Below are 20,597 nucleotides of genomic sequence, written 5' to 3' on the forward strand. Positions count from 1 at the left end.
TTATTAAAATACAAAATTTGTTTAGAACAACACCTCCAATGAAAATCTAACAAATCGAAGGGAAGGCTTGTAGGGAGAGAGGATAAGGCAAGGGAATGATGGATTAATGAAAGGAGAGGGGAGGAATCTTAGAGCTAGTCGTGACTCCAAATGGTGCAGGAATCGAACGAGAGTGTCTTGAAAAGAAAGGGGTTTATTGGGATTAAAGATTATTTGAAAATATTTTTTAAAAAATATTGGATTAATTTTTTATACATTAACAATGTATGCACCATCATCATTGAATGCACGACAATTCATCTGAATTTAAATTTAAAATTCAAATTTTACTCATGTGTCATACATCTAACCGTGAAAAGTGCATACACTATCAATATATATAAGATTTATTCAAAAATATTATGATATTTTTCGTGATGTGATGTATGTGAAATAAAAATAATTAAAAATACATTTATAATGCAAGTAAATTACTTTTAAGAAAAATATACAATTGAAGCAAATCGTGTTATGAATGTTTTGGACCAATGCCTTACAAAAAAAAAAAAAACAGTCAAATTTTTAACAAACACCAAAATACACAATTCAAGCGGACATTATTGAAAAAAGCAACTCAACACGTCAACAACAATTCCTTTTCTCATTAAGGGGGGAAAAAGAAACAATAAAAGGCTTTCGAGGAAAATTTCTTTTCCTTCCCTCTGGTTTTGACTTTGAGTCAATAAAAGACTCGGCCTGCTTCGAAACCCGGCCCAAAACTCCACTCTCCGGGCCAACCACAAAAAAACTCAAACCGGACCTTCAACCTATATCTCCCAAAACCCTCGAAAAAATCGTTTTCTTCTTCCCTCTCACCAGCAGCTGCTTTGGCTTGTCAAATCGCCCGGGAGAAAACTCTAGCAATACATCTCATTCTCCAATATGAACTGCTCAAGTATGAATTCTCTCCCTTTTAGTTCACGTTTCACTCATTTTTGCTTGATTTTCAGCTACTTTTTCTGATCTACGGTGCTTTATTGACTGGACAGTTTCCGGCGAGGTGCCGGAGGAGCCAGTGGTCTCGAAGAAGTCCGGACTCCTTTACGAGAAGCGTTTAATCGAGCGACACATCTCTGTTCGTTCGTTTCTCTTTCCTGTTTCTCCCTCTTTAATATCCCTCTTCAATATTTCCTGTATGTAGTCCATTAAGTCCTAGGGTTTACTTCAGAACTTTTGTTTAGCTTTTGAAGGTGGTTATGATATTTAGTATGCCAAAATTTTGCAACTTTGACTCTGGGGCGGTAGTGAGCTCGTAGAACCAGAAAGATTTTTTGCAGAGTAATGTAAATAGATTGAGGATGGCTTAAATCTCTGAGTCACGAAGCAATGGAAGTAAGATTGGAAGTATCATAAGTACGAGAAAGAATGGTAGCAAAGGAAGCCATTTTCTAGAATGGGAGATGAGCTCAAATTTGGTAAATTAGGACGTGTTGGAAGTAAGATTGAAAGTCTTGTAGGTTCAAATGAGATTGGCAGCCTAGGAAATCTTTTTTAGGATTCGAGATCAGATTGTAATTGTGAATGGAGAAGCATTGGAATTACGATTGTAATGAGAATGGTAACCAATAACTTTTTTTTTCCCTTCATAGGAAGTAAGATTAGTCATCAGTTTTTTTGACAGTTATACGGTGGCCTCTTTTTGTCCTGACACACAGTGGTTATTGATCTACTTGTATCCTGCTCTTTGTAGAGTCTTTTTGTGGAAGGATCCTTATTTATTCTGCAGTGGAACTATCTGTATCTGACTCTTTCTTCAAATATGATGGAAGGAGCCTTTTTTTACAAGTTTTCTTATATGAAAAAATTGCTGCTAATTAGGTGAAGACAAAACAGAATAACAGGAATATTTAGGCAATCAACTTTAAATGTTTAACCATTGATCCTTCTAGAACTGAAAGTGGTATTGGAAATTCTCTTTTACATCTCTTGGGAAGAAATTTAGAGAAAATAGATATGAGTAAGAAAAGATCATGTGAAACTATTGCTGTCCGTGTCTCGATTTGGCGTTTGGATATAACTGAGTTATCTAGCAAAAAAATTGGAACATTGCACAATCTTTTTTCTCTTTCACAAACATGTACATGTTGTTTTTCCTTTTTACCGTGATTGAACTGTTGCATTTTTTTTAAAAAAAGGGATGGAAGGCATTAAATTATTTCTAATAGAAGCTGTGTTTTCTGTCTTGCATTTGTTCCTATCTTCTTCTATTTCCTTCTTTCACCTCTTTTATCTCATAGGATTATGGGAAGTGTCCGGTTACTGGGGAACCTCTAACAATGGATGACATTGTTCCAATTAAGACCGGAAAGGTATGATATACATTGTTAATGCAATATATATTAGATTTTGCCCTTATTGTATCAGGTTGAAAAGTGCTTTTCTCTCATGTGGTTTAAGTACAGTGGATCTGAATTGTAACATTTAGGCTTAGAAGTACATGAAAGCGACATGGTGCATGAGAGGTTATTTTTTCTTCAATTAAATGCAGATAGTGAAGCCTCGACCTGTACAAGCAGCTAGTATACCTGGAATGCTGGGAATGTTTCAGATTGTACGTGTTTCTGGTCCTTCTATTCCTGTTTTTTTTGCGAAAGCATTTTTGTGATGGAATTATGTCATGACTTCCAATTTTGTCTAAGTGATATTATGCTCTTATTGTCAGTTTGTTTCAATTGGCTCCTAGGAGAATAGAAATTTGTCAGAAGACTATTTAACTTTCTGTTGACCTAGGCTTATGTTCTCTGCTGTGCGTAGCCTTCTCTTTTGGTGTCAGTAAGCTCCATTAACTGTTGCTTGTTGCCTGAAACAGTCTCTAGGACCCATCCTTCCATTAAAAGCCTTGAAAGGGATTCTAGGAGTCAAAGAAGCTCACTTCAGAGTTATTAGTTGTTATTGTTGATGTTGGGCAATATTATCTACATGGATTCTAGAATCTTTGTAGGTTTTATTTCCTGGTCAAATCATATTTATGTGAAGTAATCTACACAAGCTGTTGGATGCTGGTTGTAGTGAAAATCTACTTATTGTGGCTTGCTGGTCCACTATTTTAGCTCTCTATTTGTAACATAAAATTTTTGTTGGAGTTAAAGTGATTTGATGAATAATTTTTCACGTGGTCATTTTACTTTTCTTTTCTCAATCTAGGAATGGGATAGTTTGATGCTGTCAAATTTTGCTTTGGAGCAACAATTACATACAGCGAGGCAAGAGCTGAGTCATGCTTTGTACCAGGTAATTATGAGGACTTGTGCTCTTTTAAAATAAGAATCCTTTAATTCATGTTTGTTCTACAATTGATTTGTACGATGGTATTCTCTGCATATGAATCGTTTATTGTATGTAGTTTTCTGGTACTCAGGAATTTTAGTGCAGACACAAAATATATTGTGCATCATTAATATTGTCCCGGACCCCAGGCTACTCCCCAGGCTACTCTTTCAATGTGCTCTTTGCTCCATAATTTTCTCCATGGTTTTAATATACTCTATGATTTCATGTTTGGCAGCATGATGCAGCCTGTCGTGTTATTGCAAGGTTGAAAAAGGAAAGGGATGAAGCAAGGGCAATACTGGCTCAGGCTGAAAGACAAATGCCTGCTGCAGCAGCACCAGTACCAGCAGCAGCAGCTAATGCTGCTGCTTTAAGCAATGGCAAAAGAGGTTCTTCCCTCTCTAGGCTCTGTTGTTTGACATCTTACTATACATGGAGGCTGATTTGTGTTTACAGCTGCTGAGGATGATGAGATTGGTCCTGATGGGAAGAGGATTCGACCAGGAATCTCAGCCAATATCATTTCAGAGCTCACAAACTGTAATGCTGCACTTTCACAGCAAAGGAAAAAGAGACAGGTAATGACTGATGATTTCTTATTGCAAATGCTTCATGAAAATAGCACTGGAACAATGCTGTTTCATGGCTGGCATCTCATTTTGAAGATCCTTTCTTTTAATTTTCCTTGTGTAATTGAATGTGTCTCCACACCTATTTTTGGCATTTCTGCATATGGCCTGATCTTTTTTTTCCCTTGTATATTTAGATACCTCCAACGTTGGCTCCCATTGATGCTGTGGAGAGATACACACAGCTCAATAGTTATCCACTTCACAAAACCAACAAACCTGGTATATTATCTTTGGACGTGCAGTATTCAAAGGTATGCACACTCTCCGACCATCATGGTTTTTTGCTTCATGTTTCATTTCTTGTAATCATGTTTGATAGATTGCCGACAAATTAAAAGAATTTCATTCTCAAGGTTATCTAATCCACTATGAGTCTTGGTCATAGAGAATGAAAGACCATGATATAAAATAAATTACTTCTCTTAGCTAGAGGCTGTTTTACAACTTGAGGAATTTATGGTGATCATAAACCATATTGTGTTAGTGGAGTTGTCCTGGATAAACTTTCTCTGACCTTTTCAGGCAGAAGGAAAAAAAAAAAAAAAAGAGGAGAAATTGCACTCGTGATGATTTATATTAATTTGGACTCGAAAACTGCTTCGAGTGTTTCAAACATGGTGTCTGAAAAGTAACTTAAATTCGAAACCACAGGCACTAGTGTTGTTGAACAGAGAGCTTTATGCTGGTAATTAATGAAGAAGCTAAATCTTTATGGTTTATTTTAGCTGTCATGTTGGATGTATGATCTCATGGATGGACTTTACCATTCCAGATAACAGCAATAGATCTAGTAGCATTTGGGGTTTCAAATAGCTAATAAGCCATAGAAAGTTTACTGAAATTTGAAAACCACATTGAATTTGATTGGACAATTTAGTTGCATTTTTTGATTCTAAAGTATTGGCATATGTTTCCTGAATCTGAATCCAGCGTGTTCAAGTTCTAATCATAGTTTTTTTTTTTAAATCAGGATATAATTGCAACCGGTGGAGTGGATACAAATGTCGTCGTTTTTGGTCGATCTTCAGGAGAGATTTTATCTACACTGAGTGGTCATTCGAGGAAGGTCTAATTAAAGATCTTGTTTCCTACCCATGTATATCTTTTGAGTTAAAAAGTTTAACCTGTTTCTTTTCTGTAGGTAACAAGTGTTAAATTTGTTGCGGATGGGGAACTGTTGCTTTCTGGATCAGCTGATAAGGTAAATCACTTGATATCCGATGGAGTCAAGCACACCTTTCCATTCCTGGCAGTTGTATCATCATACTATTTTCTTGTTCAACTTTTGGCTTTTTCTTATGTCAAGCCAGAAAAACTTTTTCTGAGAGGATGAGAGTTTCCATTAACTACTTGCTTCAAGGGAATCCTTATCGGTTATTAATGCATTGGAGATGATTGCTTCAGACTTGTGTAAAAATATTTCTGAGTGCCTTATTGTCCTTTAATTTTTTTATTTTTCATGCATATTGCCGATAACCTGCTTTTTGTCGGTCTTTGCAATGTTGGTGTGTTTAAATGTCCCTTGCTGTTCCAGACTGTTCGATTGTGGCAAGGATCAGAAGATGGCAACTATGAATGTAGGCACATCATGAAGGACCATGATGCAGAGGTAAATCTTGTTCTGTCTTATTCAACTTGGTCACCAAGTGACTAGTCGTTCTTTTCTTTTTTTAAAGTTTTGCTGCTGGCTAATAGTAAGTACTGGTATTTGGCCTGTTAGATAGAGATCTGATCGTCAGTATAGTGTAATGTTTTGCTTTGAACTTTTCTTTTTTAATTGAAATAAGCAAGTTCTAGCTTTTTCTTAAGCTGAAAATTGTTTTGAGTTGTTCTCTTTGCTTTTCACTGTTGTCCTGGGCCTTAGGCTGAAAAAGGTGAGAACGTCTTCTTTGGTAATTTTATTTTGAAACTGCTAGATTAGATCTCTTCTTCTTTTTTGTGGCTTTGTGGAAACACTATTTTTAAGAAGCTTTGGAACAGCTGAAGAAACAGGCCCTTTGCATCCTTGACCTTTTTGAATACACATCAAAATAATTTTTAAGTGCCATTTCACTGTTACGTTAACTGCTGATTACTTTAATCTGCCAGTCATTCCGCAAGAAACTAAATTGTTCTGCTACATGTTGATTGTCATTTTTGGTGGTATTGTAATTGTTGTTGCTTGTGGATAATCTCTTTTGACGGATATGTTAGCGGTTGGAGCAATGTAGTGCTTGTGAGGATTCATCAAATATTTTTCTTTTTAAGTTTCTCTTTGCTTGTTCTATTGTTTTTAGTGCTTCTTACCTATATGATGTTTCTATCATTTCCATCATCTGTTTCTTGTTGCTCTTTTTTATTTGCTATTATTCCTCGTGGCAATTAACCTAGCTCTTCTAGGAAGTATCTGATACGGAAAAGTTATCATCAGGTGTATTATCTTGTTTTCATTGACAGTGTTTTCTGCAGTGAAGTTCTTTCCATGATGGCATTTAGTATCAGTGACTTTCTATATCGAATATGCTTGTGATAGTACTGGTGAATGAATATCTCTAGTAGATAGTGAAACATGGTTTCCTCGGTTACAAGATGGACTTTTGTGGGTACCATTTGATGGGAGCTAAATTGTCTCCCAATCTGATTTTGATGAATCAAATCTGCCAAAGGAAGATAATTCATCCTTTGGCTTTGTTATTTTCATTTGTCATACGACCTTTCCTTTGGCAAATTTGGTTTGCAGCCCTAAGTTTTCAGTGGTTAGCACAATTTAACGTGAATATTGTTAATACTGTAGGTGCAAGCAGTAACCGTTCATGCAACCAATAACTACTTCGTTACAGCTTCCCTTGACAACACGTGGTGCTTTTATGATCTTGCTTCTGGTCTATGCCTCACTCAGGTTCACCTCTCTCTCTCTCTCTCTCTCAAATCTTAAGTGGATGCTTAGGCATCCATCTAAAAGCTACCTACTCAAAGCAATATTACATTGTCAGGACTTTTACATCTTTAAATTTTCCTTTGGCAGGTTTCCAATGGTTCAACAAATGATGGTTTCACGTCTGCAGCTTTTCATCCTGATGGTCTTATCCTTGGAACTGGCACTTCCGATGCTTGGGTTAAGATTTGGGATGTTAAAAGCCAGGTGATCTCTTTTTCCTTTTCATTTTCTTTTTCAAGATTAACCCCAATCACAGAATATTATGCATCCTTTGTTTATGATGTTTTAAATTGTATCTGTGTAGACAAATGTTGCCAATTTTGATGATCATCGTCATGGACCAGTTACTGGACCAGTTACAGCAATGTCATTTTCTGAGAATGGTTACTTCCTAGCGGTATGTTTTACTGTAGAATTAAATTGTATGTTTTGCTGTGGAATTGAATTGTGATTGATAAGTAAGCTTGCCTTGTTTCTGATAGTTGTTTTCATTTGGCAGACTGCTGCCCATGATGGTGTCAGAATTTTTGATCTGCGTAAACTGAAAAATTTCAGAACTTTTTCCCCTTATGATGAAAATACATCGACACAATGTGGTATGGCTCAGGTTCATGTTATTTTTGTGCTTTCTGATGCAGTATCTGGTTCTAATAAGTTCTATTGTATCTTACTTTTCCCCTTGACCAATTCTTTTTAACAAGGGTGTGCTGACACTCCTTTTTGTAAACAATTGTAATGGTAGACAAATTTTTGCACATCTTAAGATTGTTGTTAACCTTTCGAAAATTGAGGAAGAACTCTAAACCTCTGACAGGTAGTATCCTGCAGTCACTTGGAACTTTAGATACGTCAGTATAGCATCATTTTCTGGGTAGAAAAGTTTGAATACACTGTTCATTTTCTAATGAGAAGCTTTTTGATACATTTGGGAGAGAAGTCCAATGTGACATCTTTGGTTTCTAGACCAATGTCTTTGCCAACTCAATCTAGATGATTGGACAAGTTTTGATGAGAAATTTGATGGCAGAATAATGAGCATAGGTTTGGGTGGTTTGAGAAATGGGTAATTTTTTGTACTCCCCATTGACTGCTTTCTTTCAAAAATTCAGCGAATGGGTCTTTCCTAACAGCCTGGATGTTTGATTTGGCATACTACCTGTGTTTTTGGAGTTTTGCAACATTGCCCATCCAGAATTTCTGATGTTCTATTTCTCCGCATATTGCAGTGGAATTTGACCATACTGGAAGCTACCTCGCACTTGGTGGTGCAGATATAAGGTGAGTTTCCATTTGAACAGTGAATCCACCCTATCCTACTCAATTAACTAGATTTCTGCAACAGTAATTGTTGTTTGTTATGATGGTTAAAAGTATGGTCACATTTTGGTGCATTTTGAAGTATAATTGTATTCAATGGTTCATGACAGAGTGTTCCAAGTTGCCAATGTGAAAGCGGAATGGAATTTGGTCAAAACATTCCCAGACTTGTCAGGCACTGGTAATCTCCTTCCCTCTCTCTCTAAATTAAAAAAAGATGACATTTGCTGTGGCACTCTCAGATATCTAATGGGCCCTCAGACCCCAGGCATCCAAGCATTTTCCTTCTCTGCGCATGCAATTACATTAGAAATCTGATTGAATTGTTTTGATGGGCGCAGGTAAAGCAACATGTGTGAAATTTGGCCCAGATGCTAAATACTTGGCTGTTGGATCAATGGATCGAAATTTAAGAATTTTTGGCCTGCCAGAGGAGGATGGTCCTTCAGAGTCTTGATCTCCATCCCAATGCATTCAATGCTCAAATATTTGTGTGATTCTGTGCGGCTTCTTTATTGATTATCCAGGGTGGCTGTATCCAATGGGGCTATAGAGGCGGACATTTGAACTAGTTCCTAACGGAGCATATAACCTCCTGGGTTTTGCCTCGGTTCACAGAATCAGAGAGAAATGAAGCGGACCATCTTGAGATTCTTGACAACCTGGTGTACTAAGCAGAGTCCACGAGTGTAATGGAATTCTATTCAGCACTCAATAGTCGGTATTGATTTTGTAGCATTGTACCATTACTAAGATTAATTTTTTTTCAGGAAAACAAGAAAGAGAGAAGATAATTTAGTGCTTGTGCTGTTAGTGGAGCGGATGAGATTTCATCAATCTGTTTTTCCATTGCAAATGTGCTGCAATTCTTTAGCTTATGTGATTGTCCGGAGCTCTGTTGTGGAAACATCACAAATTTCTAACCGAAGAATTTGGCAGCCGTCTCTTTTTCTTTTTTTTCGTTGGCGTTTGCTTTTGGTGGCGGGCAGTTGTTAAGCAATTTGTGTCGTCTCAGTGGTAGAACTTGCATCAACTCTTCTGAACAAACTAAATTATAATTTTCATTGAAAAATTGAGGCATTCAATTGGAGGAAAGGAAGTCTTTAATGTTAATCAGTAATAACTTAATTTTGTTGTCGAGGTACATACAAGATCCTCTCAACGACTGTCTTGAATGAGAAGAAGGCATTATTGTTGTCTCATATTTACAATTTTGAAGATACAAATAATATCCAACCTACAACTGAAAATGAAACCTTCAATAAGATTAGGCAAGCACATTCGATAACTCTTTTTTAAGTGTTTTTTTATCCTTATTGTTTAACTCGCCATAGATCATGCTAGAATTAGTAATTGAAGCCATGCATGGGGGGAAGGAATGTTTGATGTCTTTCCAAGGTAAGAACTCGTTTAAATTACCAATCAATAGCGAAAAAAAGAGTACGCAAATCTACCAGGAAGAAAGTCTGCAACATTCTAAGGTTTGGCATAGCGGGCATTGCCGTGATCCAGAAGCTATAAGAAACTACACGAGCAAGCAATTTACTTTTGTTTTCTCATCACTCGTCACCCAAGATTTCTCTAATAACCGTTCCAGTATTCGAGTGCCTGTTTGAATGTCCTAAGATAAATGATCTCCTCGAAGAGAAGAAGCATTTCACTCATGGATGGGTATAAAAGGGCACACTCAAACTACTATTGCGTAACTTTATAAAGCAAGGCATCGCTAACAGTCCAGCAAAGCCATGATACAAATTGTAAAATGCAATTCGCAGCAAAGCAACAGGGGAAAAAAGGGACACCGTCTCAACTTAGGATGAATGCTATATTACCAGATCAGGGGCAACACAATGCAAAAAGGAACACAATTGACAGCAAAGCCTTGCAATCAGTGAACTACAAGAACATGGGTATATACAGCAGGGAACCTCCTGAATCAAGGAGAGCACTGCATAAGACATCAAAGAATAATGAATCCCATATCAACAGTTTTGAAAGCCATTTTGATCTTTCGTCACTAGGTAAGGTATCGAGATGCATGCGTAAAACCCCACAGCTGCAAAAGGGAAGGAAAAGTAAAATGAGACTTAAGAGATACTTGAAACAATCTCTGTTGAGAAAAGCACATTGTAGAATCCAGTCATGAAAATTCACAATGAATTGATATTGATCTTTCCCCTGTCGCTTGTATGTTTTTCATTTTGGGTGCCCCCATGGGGGTGGGGGAGTGAGGGTAAGTAAAATTTGAAATGAGCAACACAAAAGATATGCTGAACAATTCGATACTTAGCCAAGAACAATAATGACCTCAACAATTATCAGGATGAAGATTCGGTCATGTCGTTTTAGCTGATAATATTATTCGCCTTCACTTATGATTTAAGGAAACCCACTAAAAAATGCAAGAGTATACACTTCCTTGCATCTGGGGAAAAAGGTTGATCCTATATAAAACCAAGCAACCAAGGATCTTTAGTCATTCTTTTCTTCAAATTCAGAGAACTTGCATTCTGAACTGAAACCAGTACTTTGAATTCCTAAATATACAGCAAGTGAATGTTATACACAGAAAACTTCTTCTTTCTCATAGAACTTTGTAGATCTAGATTGCATAACCATTACTAACTAGATGAAGCTTTGGCATAGGGTTAAGCTAAGCATGCATAAAAACAACATGAAAAAAGCTTGCTAGAGGTCACCCCCTCCCCCCCTCCCCCAAAACAAAAGGTTCTACTTCAAAAACAAATTGCAAAAGAAAGGAAAAAGCCAAAGCCATCGAATTATTAATAGCCAAATAATAGAGAAGGCAAAAGGTCAAAATTTGGATACCTCAACATTCCTCAGTTCGAACTCTTCATCATGTGCCAAGCATAAGTTTCCAAAGGTTTCACAAGCTCCACTGCTTCCAGTTAACCTTTTCACGATAAAATTTGGGATGAAGATAAATCCGCAATTTTCTAAAGAAAATACTTAGACAATAACCAAATGTGAGAAAGCGGCTCACAGTTCTCCATCCAAGCATAGAGCAAAACTTCCACCACCTCCAAGTGCTAGTAAGTCATTCAAGCACAAGTAAAAGTATCTGTTTACACCTAGCAGTAAAAGGCCTCAAAATTAGTTTACTTGTCTTCAGTGCAAATGTTATCTAGGTTAAATGGAGTAGCATATTAAGACTGCCATTTAACATATCAATACATTTTTCAAGAATCAAATGTGAATAACCAACCTCAGATGGAAAAACAGGCCCAAAGATTAAACAGAATAATCATATAGAAACAGCAATTACACATTAATGTACATACATACTTGTCCATAAACATGCTGATATATGTACATGTAAATACATGCTTAAAGATATAAACAGACGCATAAGGCAACTAATAGTCATGTACAAGCATGCATACTGCACATGTACAATGCGTGTGTTCCTGCATAATTAGAAAAGAAACAGACGAATGATATCTTTTTGCTGAAGAGTAAAAGGCCTCAAATTAAAAAGCCATTAACTTAAAGCAGCACGGCTTTGTGTAGTAGTTTTTTATATTACAGGAATAGCAACTCCTCGTCAACTATTAGCCCAAGCTTGGCACTTGGTTCCACTTTGTGTAAAATAGTGATTCCCTTCAATTTAGCCAATGGAACTTCCCAAAAATCCTCAATAATCATAACATATTCTTCTTCCTACACTCTTCGTGTCCATGAGATCAATTAAGAGTCACCAATTTGACATTAATTAACAAATGTCACTTATCTGTACAAGTGTCTTCTTATCATGAACAAGTAATAACCAGCATTTGATTAGGTCATGCTTTTGGGAAATGTCTAGCAAATGACTAAGGATGCCACAAAGTCAGATACAACAGATTTTTCCAAGATCACTCCCTAAGGAGAACATCGAGATAGTGGTTTACATGAATGCTCAAAATCATTTCCATACCAGTTGGTCTAAAAAGCCTTGGTTCACCATATAAGGTTGTGAATACAAATGATTGATTTGTCCCCTGTGCAAAATGACGAATAGGAAATCAGTGTACAAAATAGCATAGAACTCTATGCTTTTTATCAGTTAAATAGCAGGTCATGATTTTAACCCACCTGATACTTTCTCTTTGCAGTGGGCTTCAGAGGGCACTCAAGCAACCCACCAAATATAGCACCTTGATTATCACCAGTAATCTGCACAGATCAGGATTGCCACTAATACCTTTAAGGAAGTGAAACAACAAAAAAGAAGGGCAATTGTTCTAGCTATTCAAGAACAAACATAAACAACTTTAGGCAGATGAGATTTTGTCATCTTCCCTGTTAGCATACCAGCAAGCAAGGACCAGAAAGCTCAGCGCTCTTGCGAATGAGTGTACGAAGTGATATACCATGTCTTGCAGTACTGCCCTTCATTGAAATCAATAAATCCTAAATCAAGATTGTGATGCAAAACTAACAAAAGAACTTCAATGAAAAATTGAGAGAAATTTATTTAAACTTACCTGTATAGTAAGGTCCATTGGCAACCTTTTACTATATTAGGAAGGGATGACTCAAAAAATTCATATAGGTCTGGAGATATGAAGACAGAATCATCAGTAAGATTGGACAATGACCTCTGAAAACTATTTGGACAAGTAGCATCTTCAAAGATATCAGAACCACAACTAGTTGTGCTCCTTCCAGAGCCAGGCTCTCCGTTCTCAATATGGGTATCTGAATATTCCTTCTTCTGGAAATCTAATTTTCTAATAGATACATGATTCCCATTTTCTTCATGAACACTTAGTGATCCACTGTTCCCGTACTCATTATATGGTTCTGAGTGTCTGTCCAAAGGTCTGTCTTTGAATGAGAAACTCTTACTTCTCCAACTAAAAGAATCTGACTGCTGTAGTTTGATATCATTTTTATGATTATTTGGTCTGAACCATTCAAAGCTCAAAAAAGGGAGACCAAAAGAGAATATGGAAGACCAAGATTTTCTTTCCTTCATGAACTGCCCGGCCTACGCATTAATGAACCAGTGTTACAAAATTCTCTTCAAAACTGGCCAGTAATATAATTAACAGACAAATCAAATGTATAGCAAGTCAAAACTTTACCTGAAACCAAAGGATGTTTCATTTTCATTTTCCTATGTGAGACTTCATAATGCAAATTGAAAAACAAAAGTTCAAGCACATTGGAAATTAGCTGCTGATCGCTCCATCAATTTTCTAGATTTAATTACATTAACAAAGGGCCACAGAAAAATCAGGCTTTTCTTTCCAATTAGATCCCTTTAGCAGATTCTAAGTTTTATAAGACAAACACCTTATCATTGAACAACAGATACAATAACTCATCATCAAATACTTCACTTGATACGCAGAAATTGAAAAGGGAATGGGACCTTTACTCCGATATTCGCTTTTGAAAGTATTCAGTACAATCGTTAAAGCTCATACTCATGAACAAGAACTCTTCTTACACTCTCTCAAAATTCAATGATTATCAGCTGATTTTCTCACCATTCATCAAACTTGCATCAGCTTTACCTCAAACAAAAATCAAATAATCAACAATAAAAGTCACTAGTATCATAAAGTTCAAATTTCCCACCAAAACCAATCTAAATATCCAAAAACTCCTACATTCCTCAAATCACATTGTCCAAAAACAAAAAGATCAAGCTTTTACACAGAATTAAGATAAGGATTCATCCTGAATTACAGCCATTACTCCAAATCAAAACTCAAAATCCCAGAAAACTTGAGCTCGAATAGCACAATATACATTTCAAAATAATAAAAATTCAATCTTGAACTTTACAAGAAGAGACAAGAGACTACCTGAGGCTGTTGATCTGAGTTCTGAGAAGGGGAATCAGAAAAAAGCTGTGAAAGTTTTTCCGAAACTGTGTCTTTCAAAGCATGCATAACTTTTCAGGGATTTTTTTTGTCTATACCCTTTTCTTATTAATTCTTGATTTTTTGAATTGCAATGCGAGTTAATAGAGAATAGTCCCAAAAAAAAAAAGAGGGGTCTCCAGATCAAAGAATGTGCGTTGAGCGGTGTATTAAAAAGTACAAAAGCAGAAGAAAGAAACGCTTTCGAGAGTTGAAGGAGAGGTGGACGGGTGGACAAATAGTTGCATTAAAACGGAGGCCACCGACCCAGAAATCAAGCGGGGATGAGGGAAAAGTTCGGTAAGAGTGCACGAATCCTAAGACAAGTAAGAGTCATTTGAGTGTTTTGAATTTTGACTGATTCGCTGGTAATTAACTTTTAGGACAAAAACGACGCTTTTGGTGGTTGGATTGCATGGGAAAAGTTGTCTGGTTTTACTTTTACCATCACGAAAGAAAAAAAAAAGTTAAGAAAGATTGGATATATTTCCAATTAGAGATTTTTATTTAGCTTAAAATTGAAAAAAAGGTCAAAAGGAGTAGTAGGAATTACCTTCGCAGGCAGAAAATGAGAGTGAATTAAGGTAATATTTGAACTGAAGAACCAATGGACAATTGATTCAAATTTGTAGACATTTGTTTTTGGTCGATAAATTGAAGGGAAAAAAATTGAGTAAGTTGGGCCGATCTGGCCCAAGATAGGCATATCCTTACACTTGAGTAGGGAAAAATTGGCATCGTAGTTGGGCCGGACGTGAACAAATTAACCATTATTATGTGTGTACGTGTACGCGCGCGTTTTATTTGTACTATGCGTTAGTTTTTTTATCTTGTGCATTTCTATAAGGGATAACTTTAGGGACTAGGGTCTAAATCGTTGTCAAAAAAAATCATTTAGGCCGGTTTTTGTTTAATTGCACAAGATAATGATCTCATTAGTTTAAAATGTAACTTATTTTTAACAATTTATAAATATAAAATAAAATTTATATGGTCCACGTACAATGTTAAAATAACTGTACAAAATATGATCTAGATTTTTTTTTTTTTTTTTACCAAATCATAGCCGTCTACCTTTAGAAAAGATTGGTACGTGCAATGTCCCTGCCCCATTTTCTAACTTCAGAAACAGCTCCTGACAATTTCATATAAATACACTTTAAATGTGGATGTGACCTCCCCTTTCATGTGGATGTGACCAAATGTCACTATCAGGAGCCTTTAAATGATCAAATTGTCCTAAAAAATTTGTGCCGAATAAGTGAATATGGTGAAAATATGAAAAAAAAAAGAAATTACTTGAAAATGGATTTTTTTTATAAATACCCTTTAAATATGGATGTGACCAAATGTCACCATCAGGAGCCTTTAAATGATCAAATTGTCCTAAAAATTTTGTGCCTAAAAATATGAAAAAAAAAAGAAATTACTTGAAAAGGTGACAAATAAAGCACAATTTAGGTTTCATAAAAAATATAGAGGTAAAAGTTCAAAATTTATTTTAGTTTATTAGACCTTCTAAGTATTGATTGTTAGTTATTGTGTTAATACTTGTCACATATTATAACTTAAATTTCTTAAAAGATCATATGCTATACTTGTAAATGTGTCTCTATACTACCTGATGATGGTCACAGATGACTTTATTTGCAGAATATCTTTAGTTATAAATGGCATGAATATTTTTTTGCACCTTCATTAGCCTTATATGTTGGCACGAAAGATTTGTTGTATTACCAATGGCTCTTCTTGGATTTAATGATCAAAAGTATAGTTTATTATATGCTTTTCTTGGGCTATCCTAAGAGGATCATATTGGATTAGTGGCAATCTTTTTCTCTTTTTATTAGCATTTTCCTCACCAAAAAGTGTTAATTGTTTTCCTCTAGAGACAAAAAGGACAAAATTGGAAGAAAATTATATATTAGCGCTTTTGATTTATTTTTGAGGTATTATGACAAGGATTGATATTGTGATAAAACATGTCAATCAAGGGGAGGCGAGTCTAATTTTCAATATTAAAGGATATTTGTTTGAAATTGTCAGAAATCTCGAAGGAGGTTATTGAAATTATTCATTTCTATAAATTAAAAAGTTGTAGATTAACACAAAAATGTTGTATTTTAATGTCTACTAGAAAATTTAATTTTGTATCCTTCAAAAAAAAAAAAAAAGAAAATGAATCTAGACCTTCTTTGCGAACCATCGCTGAGGCGAGGAAGATGCGCAGACAGCTGTTTTCCAATAAAAGTTTATCAAGCTAGGAGCTTTACTTTCAACGAAGAAATCAAAATTAAATTACTTTCAAGCTGGGAGGCTTGCTGAATGTCCAGAAATCAGACTTCCATTATTTGTATTTGAAAAGACTACACGTTATGTTTTTACATAATCTTATCTGAAATTGAATCACATTTTGTCCTGTCTATTTGTGAACAAATGCACCGAGTTTAAGTATATTCATGATTCCTTGTCAAAGTAACATCAAAAATATACTTTGCACCAACCAACTGAAAAAGCTATAATAATTAATAAATGAACAAAAGATATAACTAAAAACTTAGAATAACAAAACTTTTCAAAAGATTTAGCGGTGCAAGCCAGAACAATCAACCGTAGAAAAACTTGCAAGCCTGGTAGGCATCCAACCAACCTGTACAAGCGTCACTTTTTTTGAAGAAATTCTACTGGCGTGAAGCTTGAGTTTGACAATAATGACGCATTAGTTTCTAAAAAGCGAAAAACAATGGCATAATTTCTAGTTCTTGATGATGGCAACCTTTCCCTTCTCTGCTACGTTGTCCATTTATTTATTAATGCAGCTGACGTCTACATTGATGCGTCCAAGTTGAGTTTTTTCCTGTTTAAGTATGAAAATGACTATCAAAATTGGATCCAGTTTGGATGATGGTAACGTACGTATCATTTGATGCTTGATGATTTTGGTTTAGATTTGCTTGACCATCACGATGGATGTGCAAAGCGTGAAAGTGAAACAAAAAAGAATATCTGGTGACGAGTTCTCCTCCAATGTGCTGAATGCTTTAATCTCTTTTGACAGTTGACAAGATGATCTTTAAAGAACCTCACCTGTTTCTTGCTTCTTGAGTCACACAAGATTTCGTTCTTCTGCCTAATCATCAATAAATGTTCACAGGATGAAAGCAAATGTGATTGTACCCCACTCACTATTCAAATTCAAAGTTCTTGATTGATTAAAAGTGCCTGGAGTATGTACTTGGTCAAACTGATTTGTCCACTTCCAAATTCCGTCACCGTCCTCTCTCTCTTTCATCGGCTCCCCACCCCTCTGCTAAGCGCTAGCAAGAGAATATTTTACCCACTTTATGAGCTGGTATATTTTAATCTTTTTTGTTCTCATCCTCCCCAGAAAATAGTAGTACTCGCTACCTAGCAAAAGGAGTTTTTTTTTTTTTTTTTAAACAGAGAAGTATCGGTACTACTTCACCATTTCCAGTGAGAACAGTAATATTTTATCCATTGGGTACTACTCAATTATCAAATTCACTTTGCTACATTATAAATTTTTATAAAAACTGCAATCCAAAGACGACCCACCTTCTTTCCTCTGCAGTCTGCACATCCAAAGATAGGTTGAGCTGAGGTGAGAACTGTGCCAGCCAAAAAGAAAGCGAATCCCAAACACCACAGCATCAAAACCTATACCCTTTTTTGGTAGAAGAAAAAAGAATCATTTTTTGGGGTAGTTGAATTGAATCCCATTATTCAATACTGCTACCAAGTTTCAATCTTTCCTCACTTTTTAATCAAAACCCATCTCTCAAGTGTAGTTTAATCAAGTGTAGTTTAATTGACTGCAGATTTGGCAGCTGTCTCCCTCTTTTAATTAGTCTAGTGGCCAAGAGTGTATCGAATAATGTAACGAGTATGGGATAAGTGATTTGTTTAATTTTTAATGGTGATCACTCTTAACAAGATGTTTGTCTGGCCTAGATTTGCGGGCTCAATCTCTAGATTTGTTGCTAATAGTCCAATGTGTATTCATATTGATATTGAATTTGGGTTGCATTTGGTCAATGTAGGGTCAGGGCAAAATACAGGGAAGACAGTGGCTATAATATTAGGAGGGGCAGCAGGAGTGGGGTTTCTGATCATTTGCCTGCTGTTTACTAAAAACTTAATGAAGAAACATGATGGTAAGTATGATTATTTATGGTGGTGGATTCCTGTGTACTATCATTTGCTTTTATAGATCTTTCTTTCTTAATTTATTCTATCATAATTATGGGTGTGCTGTTGTTGTGCAGATTCTTGAAGGAGCCCTTGTTTTTGTAAATTAAAAGTTTTTTGAGGTGAATGGTTCCTCTGAGTTTGTTATTTTTCTAGAGATTGTGGAAGGGAGGAGAGGGGAAAGAAGTTAGTTTCGGGAAAACTTCTCACTGTTAGGCAGAAACAAATTTTGGGGCATGAAACTGAGGACGGGATGCTTGCATCTAAAAGGAGGATGTAAGATGTATGCTTGTCGAGTCTGAAAAAGATGAGGAAGAGTACTAATGGATCTTGGCCTTTTTCTCATTTACCATGTGCATATTTGTCTCTTTTCTTCCTTGTCTTGAATACTGCTCCTCCATTTTCCTCAAAACTTTTTTGCTTTTTATAAAGCTCTCTCTCTCTCTCTCTCTCTCCCCCTCTGTGTGTGTGTGTGTTGTGTGTGTGGTGGTGTCTGGAAGTGTAACATACTTAGGTTATCATTTATCACCTTGTCAAAGAGTGTTTGTTCAGTACTCCTATGTGTATATGTCTGCTACCTCATTTGATTCTGCTGAAAAAGGGAAAAGGAGGTAAAAAGGAAACAGGGTAGTTTAAATATTGCAAGTCGAAGAAAGAAAACTACAATGATGGAATGTATCCTCACATTTTAATCCTGTATAAGCTGATGTGGGAGTCTTCTAAATGGTAAAGCGTTGTCTCTAGTTATTTCTGATAAATATTTGGCCATCAGCTAAAAAAGAACTGATGACTTAGAAGTTACATCTATAATTTTTCGATCAGCCCTTGACTACATGTTTGAAGTTTTCCTCAGTTTTAATTGCTCAAACATTATAATCAGGTGCTTAGCAGTATCTGTTATCTTAAGTCTGATATTCTAGTACCCTGATGTCTATTTCAGTTCATTGCCTGTTTGATGCATTATTAGTTTAGTTGCACTGAATCAACTGGTCTGTTCAATTCCCACCATTGAACTGACAGATCAACCATGGAAGGTTCCAGCATATAGAAAACTTCTCTAGTAGATGCCCGGAAGTAAAACTAGACTGGTTGCAGTAATTCTATGGATGCTATTGTTGCCTAGTTGCACTTGGTGAAGTTTAAACTGTGGATCTAGTTTTCCTTGCTTTCAGTTCTATCCTATGTCCTCAAGAACTCTTTTGTTTTTTGATGCGGACATCGGAGGAGTCTGTCTTCCTTGAAGTATTATTTTCGATTGTAATAGTTGGGAGGCACTCTCTTTGCCCTGACTACGGTTGCGTTTGATAAAATTGAAATCTGAAATCTGAAGTCTGAATCCATTAAGTTATTGAATTGTAAGTATAAAATCTAATACATTTAAGTGCATATTACTTTAGTGATAAGTAATAGCTTATCACTTAATTTTGGGACCAAATTTTGTCTAGAAAATTTAATGTTATTTATTTAATTTAGATGTTCAATTTTTAGTTATCAAAAAAGTCTAAATATATTAAAATTTGAATTCATTAAATTTAAGTGTTGAATTGAATTATCAAACAAGGTTTAAGTTTTTATTTATGCAACTCCTATTTTTCCAAAAAAAAAAAAAAAACAAAAGAAGAAAACTTCTGGCTTCATTAACGTCTGCAAGGTGTTCCTTGGGAAGTTTGCCATGTCAAGCTTCATGAAAATTAGTTATCACGACAGGTAATTTGAGAGCTTCCTATGTTGAGAACTTCATGATCAAGTCCTAGCTTAACTTTGCAAGAATTACATGAAAATTATGAGTCGAGGAGAGAATGGGAGCTCTATTGCAGATTGAGCATCTCAAGGGATCGAACTTTGACAGTTGAAACTGTTACACTAGCGGTCATGCTTGTGCATAAAATTGAGTGTTTTTGCCCGTAACTGTTTTTCTGTCCCATATTTTGTATTTTTTTTATTATATTGCTATTTCTCCTACATAAACATCATGTTTTAGTTCTTTTTTTTCCCTTAAGATCCAATAACTATTAATTGAGTAATATACAAAATTTAACAAAATCAAAATATATAAAAAATGAGATTTTTTATGAATTTTTTGCTGCATTTTTTAAATTTCTATTATATATTGCTTTTTTAAAACTGTTGTATTTATTTTTTATTCAATTAATAGTTATTGGATCTTAAAAAAAAGGGCAAATTATCCAATTGGCCCTTTAACTCTTTGTTTAGGTAAAATTAAGCCCCCCATCTATTTTTTTCTGACTTTAAGCCCTTGAACTTGTAAAACTGATAAAACGTGGCCCTTTTAGCCAGTTTCTCCGGTTTTGCAACCGGAGAACCAATTCACACGAA

General features: G+C 35.6%; 2 protein-coding genes and 1 long non-coding RNA gene across 6 annotated transcripts; 2 read left to right on the forward strand and 1 right to left on the reverse strand.

Annotated features, from left to right (window-relative positions):
- The first annotated feature begins 776 nt into the window (after positions 1-776).
- Positions 777-9,113, forward strand: LOC113734354 (pre-mRNA-processing factor 19 homolog 1-like). Its single transcript, XM_027260870.2, has 18 exons — positions 777-934; positions 1,029-1,114; positions 2,277-2,348; positions 2,528-2,590; positions 3,184-3,270; positions 3,545-3,698; positions 3,766-3,887; positions 4,076-4,192; positions 4,912-5,007; positions 5,083-5,142; positions 5,476-5,550; positions 6,715-6,819; positions 6,946-7,062; positions 7,163-7,255; positions 7,358-7,454; positions 8,085-8,136; positions 8,286-8,356; positions 8,517-9,113. The coding sequence occupies exons 1-18, from the start codon at positions 922-924 to the stop codon at positions 8,630-8,632; spliced, it is 1,596 nt and encodes a 531-aa protein (XP_027116671.1). The 5' UTR covers positions 777-921; the 3' UTR covers positions 8,633-9,113.
- An 873-nt stretch (positions 9,114-9,986) lies between these two features.
- LOC113734355 (uncharacterized) lies at positions 9,987-14,215 on the reverse strand. Of its 2 annotated transcripts, XM_027260871.2 has the most exons (8): positions 13,995-14,215; positions 12,663-13,168; positions 12,490-12,562; positions 12,271-12,351; positions 12,113-12,176; positions 11,180-11,267; positions 11,005-11,089; positions 9,987-10,231 (listed from the first exon to the last, which is right to left on the reverse strand). In XM_027260871.2, the coding sequence occupies exons 1-8, from the start codon at positions 14,079-14,081 to the stop codon at positions 10,193-10,195; spliced, it is 1,023 nt and encodes a 340-aa protein (XP_027116672.1). In that variant the 5' UTR covers positions 14,082-14,215; the 3' UTR covers positions 9,987-10,192. The 2 variants fall into 2 exon arrangements, 1 of the variants encoding a protein (XP_027116672.1); XR_003459283.2 differs by lacking the exon at positions 9,987-10,231 and having other exon boundaries at positions 11,180-11,257.
- Positions 14,216-17,069: 2,854 nt separating this feature from the next.
- Positions 17,070-18,605, forward strand: LOC140038025 (uncharacterized). 3 transcript variants are annotated; one of them, XR_011841836.1, is made up of 3 exons: positions 17,072-17,673; positions 18,113-18,226; positions 18,338-18,605. It is a non-coding gene; the product is annotated as an uncharacterized lncRNA (long non-coding RNA). The 3 variants fall into 3 exon arrangements; XR_011841837.1 differs by having other exon boundaries at positions 17,073-17,403; XR_011841835.1 differs by having other exon boundaries at positions 17,070-18,226.
- Positions 18,606-20,597: the final 1,992 nt, after the last annotated feature.

This window comes from Coffea arabica, chromosome 3c (genome assembly GCF_036785885.1).
Source record: "Coffea arabica cultivar ET-39 chromosome 3c, Coffea Arabica ET-39 HiFi, whole genome shotgun sequence".
Lineage (NCBI taxonomy): Eukaryota > Viridiplantae > Streptophyta > Magnoliopsida > Gentianales > Rubiaceae > Coffea > Coffea arabica.

What these genes read in the sequence shown, in the direction of transcription:
- LOC113734354 (XM_027260870.2), top strand. An exon ending in TGGACGTGCAGTATTCAAAG is followed by an intron (nt 4,193 to 4,911) that starts GTATGCACACTC and finishes TTTTTAAATCAG; the next exon opens with GATATAATTGCAACCGGTGG. An exon ending in AGAATGGTTACTTCCTAGCG is followed by an intron (nt 7,256 to 7,357) that starts GTATGTTTTACT and finishes TTCATTTGGCAG; the next exon opens with ACTGCTGCCCATGATGGTGT.
- LOC113734355 (XM_027260871.2), bottom strand. Translation starts at nt 14,081, where the DNA reads ATGCATGCTTTGAAAGACACAGTTTCGGAAAAACTTTCACAGCTTTTT. An exon ending in CTGCAAAGAGAAAGTATCAG is followed by an intron (nt 12,177 to 12,270) that starts GTGGGTTAAAAT and finishes CATTTTGCACAG; the next exon opens with GGGACAAATCAATCATTTGT. An exon ending in AAGGCTTTTTAGACCAACTG is followed by an intron (nt 11,268 to 12,112) that starts GTATGGAAATGA and finishes TTTTACTGCTAG; the next exon opens with GTGTAAACAGATACTTTTAC.